Source organism: Zeus faber (assembly GCF_960531495.2).
Source record: "Zeus faber genome assembly, chromosome: 21".
Taxonomy (NCBI): Eukaryota; Metazoa; Chordata; class Actinopteri; order Zeiformes; family Zeidae; genus Zeus; species Zeus faber.
In genome coordinates, this window is record NC_137208.1 from 14,297,287 (window position 1) to 14,312,833 (window position 15,547).

General features: G+C 46.1%; 1 protein-coding gene across 1 annotated transcript; it reads right to left on the minus strand.

Moving 5' to 3' along the window:
• Positions 1–517: 517 nt before the first annotated feature.
• On the minus strand, positions 518–15,350 carry mettl25 (methyltransferase like 25; the record flags this gene model as incomplete). The annotated part of the gene is made up of 12 exons (XM_080022625.1): positions 518–655; positions 3,205–3,276; positions 4,278–4,352; positions 6,883–6,976; positions 7,147–7,220; positions 8,181–8,210; positions 8,632–8,726; positions 11,146–11,293; positions 11,596–12,150; positions 12,274–12,380; positions 12,556–12,711; positions 15,134–15,350. The coding sequence occupies 12 exons, from the start codon at positions 15,348–15,350 to the stop codon at positions 518–520; spliced, it is 1,761 nt and encodes a 586-aa protein (XP_079878751.1).
• Between the last annotated feature and the right edge of the window lie 197 nt (positions 15,351–15,547).

Consider the following 15,547-nt stretch of genomic DNA (forward strand, 5'->3'; position numbering starts at 1 on the left):
GAACAGAACAAAAGAGAACAGCACAAGAGAGAACAGAACAAAAGAGAACAGAATAGAACAAAAAAAAACAGAACAAAACAGAACAAAACAGAACAGAACAGGCTCACACTTCCTTCTTAAACCCTGGTCTGCACTTCCTCCGCTTTAGGAGCGTAGAGATGGACTTTCCAGACCCAGACAAACCGATGAGTCAGAATACCAGGGCCCTTTTCAGATCCCCAAATGCCGATGAGCCCCTGAACCAAAGGCATCGCTAAATGGAGAACCCATTCAATTGAATAAAAGACATTTTAACGGGGGAGATTTTCAGAGTTTAGATTTACTTTGAAACCCGTTTGCATTTGTGGTTTTATGAGGCAAAATAAATCTCTTCGAGACACATTTTCACACCAACAGTCACTCGGAACACGAGTCAATGTGAGACGTCCTCTAGAACCATGTGGCGATAAAAAAAAAAAAAAAAAAAGTAAAAAACGATAAAAAACACCTTTGTACTTGTACTTAAATCCGAAGCAGCTCATAGATACTTGTCCGTATAAGTGGATGAACCTTGGATCGGTTCTTCAGATGGTGGTTTCAGCCCCACGACAGCGTAGCATCTTGGGGAAAGCAGGGGATCGAAGAGCTGCACCAGCGCCGAGAACGCAACGTCCTCCTGTGGCACGCGCACACACACACGAAGACACACACACCCGCGCGCACACACACACACACACACACACACACACACACACACACACACACACACACACACACACGCACACACACACACACACACACACACACACACACACATACACACACACACACACACACACACTTTTGCATCAAAAACCCACTCCATGTCACCTCGTTTGGTTTCCAAGGCAGGCCGGGGATCCTCAACCTTGGGGTCGCCCCACACGGGGCCACTTGATATGGACACGGGGCCACAGGTAATAAAAAAAAAAACTGATATTACTGATATCATTATGCTTTTTTAAAATTTAATTGAAGGCTCGGGGAGCCGACCTCCAATTCACGGATATCCAAATTGGTGTATTTTAGGAAAGATAAGTGGAGAAAGATTCCTGTTTAGCCTCAATCTGTTACTCATTGAACTTAATGTGGACGGTAATGAGTGGCGCTGGCTCCAAATAATAATAAGAGGAAAAGAGAAGAAAGTGCATCACACGGTTGGAGAAGTCCTTGAGGTAGACTGTGACATCTCCAACAAAGATATATATATATAAATATATATACTGTATATAATGTTTATATATACGGTATATACATGTTTTGATTGTTTTATTGTATATTTCAGCTATTGTTTATCTTTTGGGTTATTTTCTTCTTATCTATCAATCTATCCATCTATCTATTCCCACCTCTATGGATCTCTCTTTCTACAGTATAAGGAATCAACCCCGGGCAGAGGACATCTGTACAAATATTGTGTCAGGTGTTGAAGCCAGTTCAACGGCACCGTACGTCCCTTTATGAGCGATAACCTCAACGACTCCTCCCCGAGGTCAAGACCGACGGAAAGTAACATTAATACTCTGAAGGATATTGTCTATCTAGCAGAACTGGAACCAACAGGGTCTCTCTCGCTCGCGCGCACACACGCACACGCGCACGCACGCACACACACACACACACACACACACACACCCCAAGTCACCCCCAAACCCTTATCAACATAGCCCAGAAAATTAACGACCGTGCACGTGGTTCTGTTCCTTTTCCCCGGTGGAGGACTCCGCTCGGACATACAGTTTCACCCGTAATCAGCGGTTCAAAGGCGCTCGGCTCGTGCCGTATCTCCTTACAGCGACCTCGGCCGCAGATTACCGTGTTGTCGTTGGCCGGGGGCCGTAAATATCATAAAATTGTCACGCCGACTTCGATTAGCGCGAAAGCCGACACCGTCGACGATCTGAAGTCAAAACCCTGCCGGGACTTCCGAAGCGCTCGCAAATTCCTCATCGGGGGAAACAAATTTTGGAAGCTGCCCCCCCCCCCCCCGCCCCCTCGTCTCTCTCCATGTGCTGTACAGGCAAATCATCCAGATCATCAATCAAGCCGCTGCTTAGCTGTAAGGGGAGAATTTGTAGCCGCCGGGCGACCGCGTCGTTCCAAACCGTTTGAAAACCCTCGAGTGAGTTATGGTTCAGGCTGAATTCTTAAAAAAAAAATAATAGTAATAATAAATAAATAAATAAATAAATAAATAAATATAAAACTAAATAAAAAAGTTCCAGGGATGGTTCGCGTTTGCGTGCCGCGTCGGGATGAGGAACACGAGACGCAGGAAGAAGGGGGGAAACGTGCGGGGAAGGAGGGCAGGTGCAATGTTTTACGCGAGCCGCTTGTACATCAGCGTCCGGCCCGGTCACGACGTGACGGCTCGCGTGAAGAACTGGCTTCCGTCAACAATTTTCTCGGTCGACAATTATTATTTTTATTTTTAATTTTTTTTAAATGTTGATGTTATGACGATCGGCCCGAAGAAGAGAGGGACAAGGGTGACCGGTCTGCCTCTACCATGTCGGGAAGCGATGAGGGAATCCGCGATTTCCATCGATATCTTGACGAAAACACATGATTCAATTGTTTCTATAAAGACGTAATACGGTACGGATGTAGAGCGTGCGTACGCGTGATGGATGAGGCCTCGCAGCGTCATCACAGGTCGGCAAAAACCCAAGTTTCTACTCCTGCGGATCGGTCGGCGAAAGGAGGGCCCTACGTCGTATGCCCATAGGCCCTACGTGCACGGAAGAGTCAAATCTAACACTTTTTAAGACCCTCACAAGACAAATGTAGTTATTTTAACTAATACCGAAGGCTGATTTTTGGACAAGCCTTTTCTCAAGTAATTAGGTCTAGCGATTAGGCTTTTGAGGACTACGTACAGAGAAATCAAATCATACTATAAAGGGCGTGTAGACACCTTGTACAACCAGCGTTTTGAAGATTCAAGATATTTTTAGGTGCGCATATGAGCCTGTGTGTGATCTGCAGCCAGCGTTTGCCACCAGACCTTGACACAGACGCACGTTTTGGCCTTCGGGGGAAACAAATATGCGGATGCATACGAACAGCCTGAATATTCAGACAGCTTCTGCTTGTCACAAAACCCACCTCGCACGCGTTACAACGTGCGCCCATAATATTCCCCTCATCCCGGCAATTCATATTCTGGTAACCTGCGGGTCGTACCTGTTCTTTCAGGTAGCAGAGGCGGTCCAAGAGGATCAGTCCTTCGATGCAGGGAGCCAGCGTCACCTTCAGCTAAACGAGAAAGGAGCAGGGCGGTGGGGGGGGTGAAAATAAAAAATAAATAAATAAATCAAAAGCCTTTGCGGGAGATAGCCAATCTCATTTCACAGGTTGTTAAAGTCCCCGTAAAGTGGATTCTGAGGTTTGTTTCTCAACACATTAGACACGTGAGAAAGTAATTGCCGAAAACATGCGAAAGGACCGTGGACGACGTAGTACTGAATTGTTGGAGTTGGACCGTTAAAACTGTTTCTCACCATTTTTGCGGTACAGATTATTATTTTTTTTGGGCGGGGGGGGGGGCTAAATCGGGGCTGGATGACGCACGGCCCCGACTTGGCAGGGCCCCGCTGTACGAACACCAGGACGAAATGGCACATCAGTGGTGAAATAAGCTGAGCTAACAGCCCGCAGTTTAGGATAAAACGCTGTTTTGGGAATAAACACCTTGAGTAAAAGGGATCTCCACCCGCAGTGTGTGGGTCCCCCCCTCCAACCGAGGGTCAGCTCAAAGGTCTTTCAGCGACAGAGGAAAAGCAGCACAAGGCTAGAGACTTCCTTGCAGGTAGCAGGTAACCCTAACTCCCTCCCCTACCCCCCCCCCAAAAAACTTTGACTGCTTTATGTCAGGAAGGACGAGCGGTATGTTGGTTGACACCAAAATTAGCGGTCTGGGCTGAAAAACAGAGGCGGGGTTGTCTTCCCACAGGAGGATAATTGTTCCTGTATTACTGCCCTTCAGACTCACACTGTACCAGCTCTTTAACGGCCTGTAATTTGACTGCATTATACTTCTCGGGTTACACTGAGACGTTTAGACTTTCGGACAGAGGCTGGTTCCAACAGGTTATTGTAGTCATCGTGTAAATCTAAACCTGGTTGAGTAAGGCTTTGATACCTTTGGAATGGAGAACACCAGGGGCGGGTACGGCCGCGGGTCAGGGATCGACTTTGAGCCATTGTTCCTTTTTCTAGCCGACATGCTGTCATAGCGATAGGAGTGGGGGGCTCACCATGTTAAAGGCGCGCATCTCGCTCATCCGCAGTCTGTACAAGTCGTGGTAACGCTGAATGTCGCTGTCAGAAAGCTGGAAGGACAAAAAGGCAGAGATGGAGGGCATTAGACAGGATATAGAAATACAAGGAGAAAGAGAGAGTTTATGTAATAGTGTGTCCGTGAGTAATAGAAACCGAGCAAATCTCATACGTGAACTCTTCCATCCTCAAAATAACTTGAACATCATAACGACATACGGAAATCTACGCTTGATTGTGTGTAGCCTCATGATTTGAGCCCAATAGTTTTGCCCAAAATGACAGAACGACTTGATCCACAGGCATGGTTGGGAGTTTTGCTTATACCTCTTTTCCACTGCGCGAAGAACCCGCAAATACCCGCTAACATCTGGCTTTTGTCTTTCGTGGGAAAGGTTACAATGGGCATTCGTTTACGGGACATATGACTCTGCAGTAGTCACGGGTATTTATCGTCCCGGCTCAGCTAGAGGTTTCACCAGCTAGTCGACTACTCGTTGGTGCTGTTGGCATCAGTCGACTGGTTGTGGACAACATTTTTCTTGTCATTTTCACCAGAGTTACCATCATTATTATTCAGCTGCCAACCGCCAATATTTCCGGGGTTCCAGTGTAGCCGGCAGATATAAGGGCAAAGACTTCCTCTTCCGTGTGCCCGTCATTGTTTACGGTCCGATTAGCAACTTGAGACGCGGGAATGGAGGATTTATAAATAATATATAAATAAATAAGGGGAATCATGAATATATTTTTATATGGCGAATCGACGCGATCACAGCTCTCCGCGCCTCCCGATCGGGGACAGCCGCGCCCTGTTCACATTCGCATTGAACAGCCAAATCCAATTTGACTGACAAAATTCAGTCGGGTAGAGTCCTATAAATAATTAATAATAATCGGACAACCCCCCATGTTTTCCCTATGTTTAATGGACGGCCCCTCCTCTGGGGTCCGTGTCAGTCGAACGACGAAGAATTGCACGGATCTATTTCTCTATAACAGTATTGTGCATCGCATACTGAATGAAAACTGTATATAATACTGCAATACTGTAACTTTAAAGTGACAAGTTAACAATCAGCAGCTTTTCAATGTCTTAATAGACGTCGGAGCGGCATGCTTCCACCTCTGAGTAGATCGTGCTCATGAGGGCCTTGGAGGCAATGGACACCTGGAGAACAGTGTCTACACATATGTGGAGCAGATCAGGCTTCTCCTTGCTTGTGTCTCCACTCCAGTCTTCTCGCCTCTCATCAGTGCACAGTTGTCCAGCAGAATACTGATGACTTGTTTCCAGTCAAGACCATTAGACTGCAGGATATCTTTTAGCTCCAGCATAAGGGCTGATGCATTTGGAAATATTTACCTTGCAGCTTTGCTCGATGTTGTGTTGAAACTTTGATGCCAGATCATCATCATCATCATCATCATCATCATCATCATAAAAGCGAACGAGGACGTTGAGAATTTTGTCCATGTTCAGGCTTGTAGCTCCATCAACATTCAGTGAAAACATTCCTTTTTTTTTTAAGCTTCTCAGAAGGGCAATGCCATGGGTATTTAAATAGCCGGAATGTTGATTTGAAAGGGACAGTTTTGTCCTCAGATAGCTTTTTACAGATTCATCAGTGGCTGAGCACTTGTGAAGGACAAATCATGTTCTGCAATGCACGTGCACACACGGATTTTCTGATCATTGGTCATCGATGCCGAAGTGGCAGCGGTAACTGTCGCCTCCCGGTAACGCGGTCGCGTGTCGGAGTGCGCGGGCAGCAGCTTTCTGACTGGGATCAAATTGATGAAGAATGAGCGCTTTCTGCCCGCTGGCGCCGTACGGTAGCCTCCTGGAGCGCACCGTGCAGAGAAAAGCGCCCGGCTCCCTTCACTTGCGGCGCCAAGTGCCAAACGGCGTCCCGCCTCCACCAGTTGTATCATAAGCTGCGTTGCCGTTTTTGAGAGCTATAGCGTGTGCGTTTTTTCAGCGCTATAGCGACAGAAAGAAGCTCGCTGTTCCTTGGGTAAAAGAACGATTGCGTTTCTCTCATACCATTCGGAGGTGAAATCCCGCTCTGCTTCACTGAACATGATTGGATGGATTGCACCCAAAACAAAGCCCCGCGTAGAGGAGGGTTTTTTTTTTGTTTTTGTTTTTTTCCTAGAGAATAGTTTGTGAATGTGAAACGGCCATACGCCGGAAATCAGGCCCGGTGCCAAAGAACTTTACTGGTAAAGTGTAACTGTTATATAACTGTGTATAAATACCGCGGTGAGGTTACGTAACCTGTGGTATTGTGGTAATGCGGTTATCGTCACAGCCCTACGTGTTGGTAACGTTGAACGTGACCCACCAGGAAAGAAAGGCATACTCGACTCGGCAATGGGAACGGAGTGAATCATCTATTTTTAGTGGGTTTACCCGCATAATAAAGACCTGCATATACACGTTCATTTTGGTGTAAAAACGGTATGAGAAAGGTCATTATTACCACTACATTTCAGGGCTACTGTCAAAATGGATTTGGGATGTGAATATTACATTTCACTTAAAAGCCTTTTCTTCCCAAGATATTTTCTATTCCTGACCTTCGACTCGTCCAGCTCCAGTCGGCGCAGGGCTCTGCGGACGTAGTCCACGAAGGATTTGGCCTTGGAGTAGACGTTCCCCACTCGCCTTTCACTGTGGAGGGGACATACAAACATACCGACACATTCACTGGGTCGTGCCCTCTGGCTCCATCGACATCCGACGTCGCGCACAATAAACAAAGCACAAGTTCGCGGCTCCGGTATCTTGTGGGATGAACGCACCATCGATCATCCTGCTCATGGACAGTGATGCCGCAGTACCTTTTAAAGGAGCTGTAGTGGTCCCTCAGAATGACGTGAAGAACCGCTCTGCAGAACAGGGATTCCATCTGGATCTGTGGGAGACGGACTCGTGTTACTGTAAAACATTTCGCAGTTACACACAAGAAAAAGAAAAAAAAAAATCACTTTGTACTGTATGCAAAGTTCCCTTTCTTTTTTCTTTACATATACCTGGATCTTAAATATTAGGGGCAGGGGGCAGGCATATTCCAGCACCTGAGGACCAAGTCCAGTTCTACGGCGGGTGAATTGGTCAAGGCTATGGCATGATAGGGAGATATTGACAAAAATCTAATATCACAATAATTTTCGTCGATATAAATAATTTCACAATCATTGGGGATGACTCATTTTCTGCAACGCCGCCTTAAAGACGACGTTTAACTACATCGGTATATTGCGATCGTCAAAATCCCCGACGATATTCTACTCTCATATCACGGTATCGATATATATCGGCCTGGTGGTCGTGGAACCGTGCTGAGCTCCAGCGACAGTTACTTCATTCCATGTGTACCCTCCGCACACAAGTGTAGTAAAAACAAGGCGGGGGAAGAAAAAAAAAAGAAACCCTTCAGTCAAGAATCTGAGTGATATTTATTTTGCTGTGTTTCCAAGCCGCCCCCGGCGCGGCGCGGAGCGAACAATCAGGACGTCATTCCGATTAAATCCCCCCGCTCCCAAAGTGTAATCAATCTTGTGAAATCCGGTGATTGCATTAATATTTATAAACCGTTCCGTATTAATGGCCGGCGGTATCACGGAGCGGCGTTTTGCCCGGAGCCCTGGCGTTTTTTCGCGGAGAACTTACCGTGGATCACCACAGGCTCGCGAACAATAGAGGGGAAGAGCAGCCTGTTCGTTCCAGCGGACGTATCTGACGAAGGGTAAGGAAGCTAACATAATCCCTCAGGTTTGCAAATGTTTGGAATCGTCTGATGAGGGGATCCCGACGGGCGTGGATAGGTGATAAGTGACTTTTTTAAACATATTAATTAAAAGGAATGACTTACCCCTTGGCCGACCGAGACTCTCTCCAAAGCCTGTGTTTAACGAGAGGTGATGGGTAACCGAGTATTCAGTAAATATAGATTCATAGGGTTATGCACGCCATTCCAATTCATTTAAACACTGTTTATTATTTTTCATCTGGACGACCCGGTTATGACCCCCTTACACAATAACACAAACAGTGAGGATTCATTACAGACTTTTGTTATGCAGTTTTCAAGTACAGTAAGGACAGTTATTACAGAAACACAACCACACCCTAAAGACAGTTTCCACATGTTCGTTTTTTGGTGCACTGCGGCCAAAATTGGATTGATTCATTTTTTGGGGATTCAGCTCTTTTGGCGCAACTAAAAGAGAACGTTTTCACTGAAAGTCTCTCTCTCTCTAATAGTCTTTCTATCAGAAATATAAAAACACTGTATGTGGATGAAATGACTACACTCAACTCACCAGGCAAGCCGACATCCTGGCGTTTCTACCGCAAAACCAGGCTTGGTCTCTGAGGTGCTGGCTCATGGGGAAACCGCACACACCGCTGCAGCGCTCTGATAAGGACACCGCATGTGTACACACACACACACACACACACACACACACACACACACACACACACACACACACACACACACACACACACACACACACACACACACACACACACACACACACACACACACAATAAATAAACGACTCCTGCTATGATACTACGATTTCCAAAAGACATCCATCATTTCCATACATTCATCTTTTTCCTCGTTGGATATTCCCCTTTTTCTCTCTTAAAAGATAAGAAAAAATGCCAAATGGCTGCAGCTTGGATCCAGAATTTATGACCCTTGTGATATTGTGAGAAATATATCTAAAATTTGAGCCATGACGATACAGTTAATTTGACGATATTTTTTGGGATGATGATCGGTGCTTTCGTCATGTACTTACACAAGAAAAAAATGTGGATATCATGAAGGAGCGGGTAGAGGCACTGAACAGTCTATGAAGTTCAGGAAATAACATTACTTTAGTGTAATACAGCCTTAAAAACAACATTTGACTTTAAACCTCCAGCCATCCCAGACGGAACCCCCTCCTTACACATATCAACTCGCCTCGACAGATTCCGGTGTTGACAGTCCACAATGCCCTTTGGTGCCATTCCTTTTAAAAGGGTCAGTGGCCGAGGACACTGCCCTGAGGGACGCCGCCGAGCAAAGTACAGCTAACGTGCGCAGACGGCCACTCGAGATCCACTTTGGAAACCCTGACACGCCGCCAGCCTTCTGCTCGGCACATGGCCGCCTCGCACGGTCTATTGAAGTGGACAAGCGTTTCCTCCGCCTGAAGCCGGCGGTACACACCGAGGGAGGTGTTTACACAATCAAGAGTGCTACCTTCATCCAGCCCGGGCCCGTGGCGTCTGATGTGGCCCGAAAGCCAAACACCCGTCTGCGCGGGGCTCTCGACAAGACAAATATTTCTGATCCGATCGTCGTTGCGTGCGAGCCGACCGATGTATAGTCCCAAATATTATCAGATGGAGAGCGGTGATTCCAGGCCACAGGACGTCTTTAGGAAACGAGTCCTCAAAGTCTCACAAAAACTTTATGATATTACATTGTTAGGCGACATAAGGAGGGAGATCAGGTTAATTTAACCCATTTAATGTAATAATAATGGTCTCTATTTTATTGTCAGTCACATACATTTGAAAGTGCATTTGAATAAATGCGTGTTTAGTGTTCCGATATCAAACATTTTCAGCTCTTTAGCAGTTTAAGGCTTTCATATCTGTGGGGTGGTCCACCATTGAGTTTTGGCCTGCGTCCTGCGCATTGCAAAAGCCAAAGGAGAGAAAATATCACAGAGAAAACGAGAGAGAGAGAGAGATGCAAGCGGGAAAGAGCTACGTGTACGACGAGTGTTTTTCATTAGCTGTCAGAATGTCACAAGCTTTTGGCCTGAGCGGCTCCTTGGCCCCCGGCGGCCCGGGGTGCCAAAGGTCAAACCGCAGGCGGAGACCGTGTCAGATGGTGCAGATATCAATGTTATCTTCGAGGAATCCTCAGCGGAAGTCTCTCTGGAGACTCTGGTCATTGCATAAGAATCTTATTTCTCAATGGAAAGACCGACGGCGCAGGTTAGTCATCGAATTACAAATGAAGACCTATTCTAGCACTATATATTTAGGCATCCAATAATGCATTGTCAGGCAAGGCGAGAGAGAAAATTATCCGTGGCGTGCTTGAATTGAGTGTTTTAAGGTGTATGCATGCTGCAAGCATTAAAACACCCACATGTTTGGACACTGTGCCCCATTGCTGTTTTTTTGGCAACGGGGACAACATCTAGCATCCACAATTTGGAAGGTCCTAACAAATTAAAGAGTCTTCTTGAGAAAAGCTGCAATTACACCACGCATGGAAAGTATAATCAGTCGTTTCCAACTGAACCCTTTCTAAGATTGAAAGTTCAAAACAATCTCATTTCCAAAGCCCTTTAACGGGCCGCACTGAAAGCCGTAAATCCGTCGTAATGACTCTGGCAGCAAACTCTCGGCACCAAACTCAATCTGCGGGAGCAACACGTTGGCCCCTTCCATGGGGCCATGCTAAATGTTTAATACGTAGTATAAATACTGTGTTTATGTGACTGGATTAGATGTAGCATGCTGTGGAAACCGGAATATCAACTCATTTTGGATACTGTACTTCCCTTCCTGTCCGACGGAAACCCTATAGCCGCTGAGGAAGGTGGTGCGGTGTGGAGCAAAAGGGGACGTCTTGTGTTGTGTTTGTGGAAAGGGGCTGGATATGGAGCACGCCTCACGACTCGACGGCGTCTTCATTTTGTGACAGCAGGGTCGCTGACAGGTGATAGGGGATCAACATACGGCGACAGCTCACGCTAATCACCCAAGTCCCGCGTGAACGTGGGCGGGTGTGTTTCTGTGTGGGTGCGAGCGCTCACCCTGCGCGGCGGGGTCAAACTCCTCGGAGATGAGGTGGTAGCAGCAGCCCACGCTGCAGACGGCGGCCAGCTCTGGTTTGACCACAAACATCCTGAGGGTGCTGGGCGCCAGGTCCCCGCACGTGTGCAGGCCGACCATAACCGCGGCCTGCGAGGTTTGGGGGGGGGGGGGGGGAGAGAAACTGATTATTAAAGTTATTGATTCTGACGTGCCACAGCTTTGACACCGCAATAACATCCCCCCCCCGCCCCCTCCTCTGCGCTCCCAGTCCAGTAAAGCCCAAAGCTCGGGCTCTGCTAATTTGGAGATCTGGGGAAACTGCAGTTGGCTGACTTTGCTCCCCCGGCCGTCGGGGCTCCCAACGCTGGCCGATAATTCACGTTTAACGCGGCGTTTTAGAGGGTTTTATGTTCGACGCTGACAGGTCTTCTTTTTTCTTTTCGCCCCACCTGCAGTTCGTCAATGAGCTCCCTCAGCTCGGTCCCGGCGGTGACGTAGGACGTCAGCGGACGGAACAGGGAGGGGTCCGCCCCGTCGGGCCTGTTCCGGGCTTTCCTCTCCAGGTTCTCCCGCTTCCTCCTCTCCCTCTCCTCGGCGCTGAGCTCGCCGGGGGGGACCCTGGGGGGTGAGGGGGTCTCGAACGCGTCTGTAGGCAGAGCGCCGAGGAAGGGGTCGTCCGGGTCCGAGTCCCCCGGCTCAGTTTTACTATCGCCCGCTGCCGGTGAGGTCGGCGTTGGCGCCGTCTCCTCCGTGTCCACATTGGAAGTACTTTCCTCTTTGGTCTTTGACGCTAATGCCGCTGGTTCTTCCTCTACCAAATGGTTAGGATTTTTCCCCGCCATCCGCTGGTTCTGGTAGGCCCTGGAAAACTTCTTCAGCTTCCTGTTCCGCTCCTGGGCTCCGTGGGTGTTGGTGCTGGAGGAGTCGATGCCGTATACCTGAAGGTCATATTTTAGCGACAGGAAGGAGCAGAGGTAGCCCTTCCCAGAGCCCACATCGATTATCTGGAGGAAAGACAAAGATAGTAAACAGGGTTGGAGTAGTTATTTCCATTAGCGATTCAAACATTTTAAACAGATTGTTGGAGCATCTACAAAAAAATAATAATAAAATCCTCTTTGTTCTACCTGTTTGACTCCACATCGTCGGGCCAGACAGGCCACCACCTCAGACATGGCCTGGACCTCGTGGGACTTCTTAGAGTTCATGAACTCGCACGACTCCAGAGCCGCACCTGGGTCGGACAGAGCAAATATGTCCTTCAATCGCCTATTATGTTGGTTTTCTTTTGTTTTATTTTTTTTTTCGGTCAAATTCAATGAAACATGTGAACTTGAAAAGTCCTTGACTGGTTTCCAGATTCCCAGCATGAGATCTCTTCCTACCGTGCTCTCCATGTGGTGGAACACGAGTGTTTTCAAGTCCAAGGGACCGCAGTAACTCATCTCTGGACATAGAGGCTCCAAGGCCAGGAATGGAGTGGGCTTTGGCCGCTTCCAACAACTGGTGGATATCAACCAGCCGCTTTGTATTCTTGCAAAACCCGAAAAGTGAATTGGACGTCTCTGTTAAAGATTGAAAATATATATATAAACTGATGTTATGCACAAAAAGTACAACAGGTACTAAGGGTTTTCACATTGTAACAATAAAATATCCATCAATTAATCATACTCATCATACTTATTATTGAGCTGCACCTAAGATATCAAAATGATAGAAAACAAAATGTTGCAAAACATGATTTGCTTTAAATTAGTAAATATGATTCCTCCAGTAAATACTGAAGAAACATGTATAACGCGGGGAGCTAGATTTCCATACATACAAATTTAGTACACTATTAAGTTTCAGGGCATTTTCACATTCATTTCTAGATAATACTTTCATAAATAACTGTAGATCATTTTAAAAATGCAAAAAAATAGGCATTATTATAATATCTTCCTTTTTAATATATATACATATATAAATACACGCACACGCACGCACACACACACACACACACACACACACACACACACACACACACACACACCCCCTAGAGATATCTCAAGATTCAAGATTTTTTATTTGTCACATACATATACATACTTCCATACATATATGCAGTGAAATGTAATGAGTAGTCCATTCAATAGGGTAGTCCATTCAATAGACTAGTGTGCTTTGGCTCGCTATTGTCTATTGTGACTGCAGAAGTTCATTCATTCCAGCCTGGTTACAGTGTAATTCTATGATCCGGTGATGTTTGCGGCTGTGGATGGGTTTCCTAGGCCGCAACTAACGGCTGCATGATTATGGCTAAAATGATAATCGGAATTATTTTAGTCAAAATTGTGATCACGATTATTTATCACCATTAATCCACATTTTGAGGAACAGAATTATATTATGGCACTTTGTAAATCAACAGAAAACTGCCTTCACAATAATAATGTATTTTATAAACCTATAAAAAAAATACACTTAGGTAAATAATGGTAGGTGGTTTAACTGACTTCAATTGTAGAGGATATAGAATGAAATGAATTGAGTGTAGTGGGCTACACTAAAAAGACAAAAGGAATGAAAATATTTCAAAACACATACAGAATAAAAACCTGTTCCTTGTATTATGTAATTACTTGTGGTTTTTGTTACCAGCCATTATAATTCAGGGAGTTTGTATACATTGATATCTCTGGAATGTCTATAAATTCTGACAGTGATGCTATTGGGTTTTTAATTTGTAACACTTACTCTGGTGCATGTCGGTCATCCCCCGAAGCGTATATTTATTTATGAAGTTTAATACGCTGCCCTTTCTTTAATCCAACTATCTCCTGGTAATACTAAAGCTTAAAAAAATAAATGTCTTACATAAAGGTGGATAGTAATAACATTTTACCTGTGACTTTGTATGGTTAAGAGTTTGTATTTATATTCCTTTAGTTGAAGTCCAATCGCGACTATATCAGTCATGTGATGTGCGTGCTCCGTCAACTGGCACACGCACGCTGTGTGTGGTGCCATCTCGTTGCGGTTGCAATTGTTGATCACAAACTTCTTCCACAATACTGAACCGCTGACCCGGGTGAAACTTGGACAACGCTATGTCGGAACTGCCCGGAATACCAATCTTATTCGGATTGTCTGTGGGTCTGTTGGACCCATGACGTCCAAAAGGGGACTGACATTAATTACGTCCGCACGAGCCGCCATCTTGGTGATGTCCAGATTGTTGACCGATCAGTAGACTGCAATGCTATCGTGCGACCTATAGGCGCAGTCGTTTGTGCATGCGCACGTGTTTCAGCGATGATAAAAAAAAAAAAAAAAAAAACGTTCTGTACAAATTTATTCCACAATAATGAACCGATCTGGATCAAACTTGGACGACGGCATGTTGAAACTGTCCCACACACACACATTTTATTCGTCTCGTCTGTGAGTGCGACAGATTCATGACATCCACAGACCACTGACTTCAGGTACTCATAAACAAAAGCCCCCTCTGGGCTGGACCTCTAAATAATAATTTATAAATATAGCTGCAGACAACAATGCACAGGGTCGAGGTTGGGGGCGTACGTCACGAATGACAGTTTTCCGAGTTGCCATGAAACGCATCATCACTTCCTATCGAGCCAAATGACAATTTTCCGAGTGGCCGTGGAATGCAGCACAGCTCAAATTAATTGTCCAAGCGCTGCGGGCTGAACAATTCAGGTAATTAAATATATATGTATGACGTAGTATATTTAGCAAAAATATTTATTACAAAATACATTATGACAAAAATATTCTTTTTTTTTTTTTCTTCCGTGAAAGCAGTATTTATTGTCACGCTAATGTCTCCGTCGCAATGTAGCTCGAATGTCACTCTCCCTCGCAAGTCGCTCTGGATAAAGGCGTCTGCTGGATGACTCAATGTAAATGTCAAAATGTCAAAGTGTTGCCGGTGCGAGGAGTCTACCGTTCTTATTGACGTCATAGCCCGTTTACCATTTGCGTTAGGTGTGGGCGCCCCCCGGCGGCAGTGATGGGCGGCGACGGCCGACAAAACCTCCTCCGGCGTCACAGCCATGAACTGCCGCCACACGTCGTGGGTGTAGAACTCAACGGTGTGAGCGTCAGCGATGCTCAGCGCCGCGGATAGAAACCGCTTCACTTCGTCCATTCGCCCCCGGATCTCTGCGAGGGAATCGAGCGACGAAGACATATTATTATTATTATTATTTTTTTTTTTTTTTTTGTTTAAACCGCCCAACAGAGGACGCGCGAAACGTGGAGGCGCCACAGCCCAGTGAAACGTGCGGTACACCCAGTGCGTCCAGACGTGGGCAGTAGAAAATGAAGGAAAATGGCGTCTTTCTTGGTCCGCCGCTGAGACGCCATCTTGGGTGTACCGATATGTAC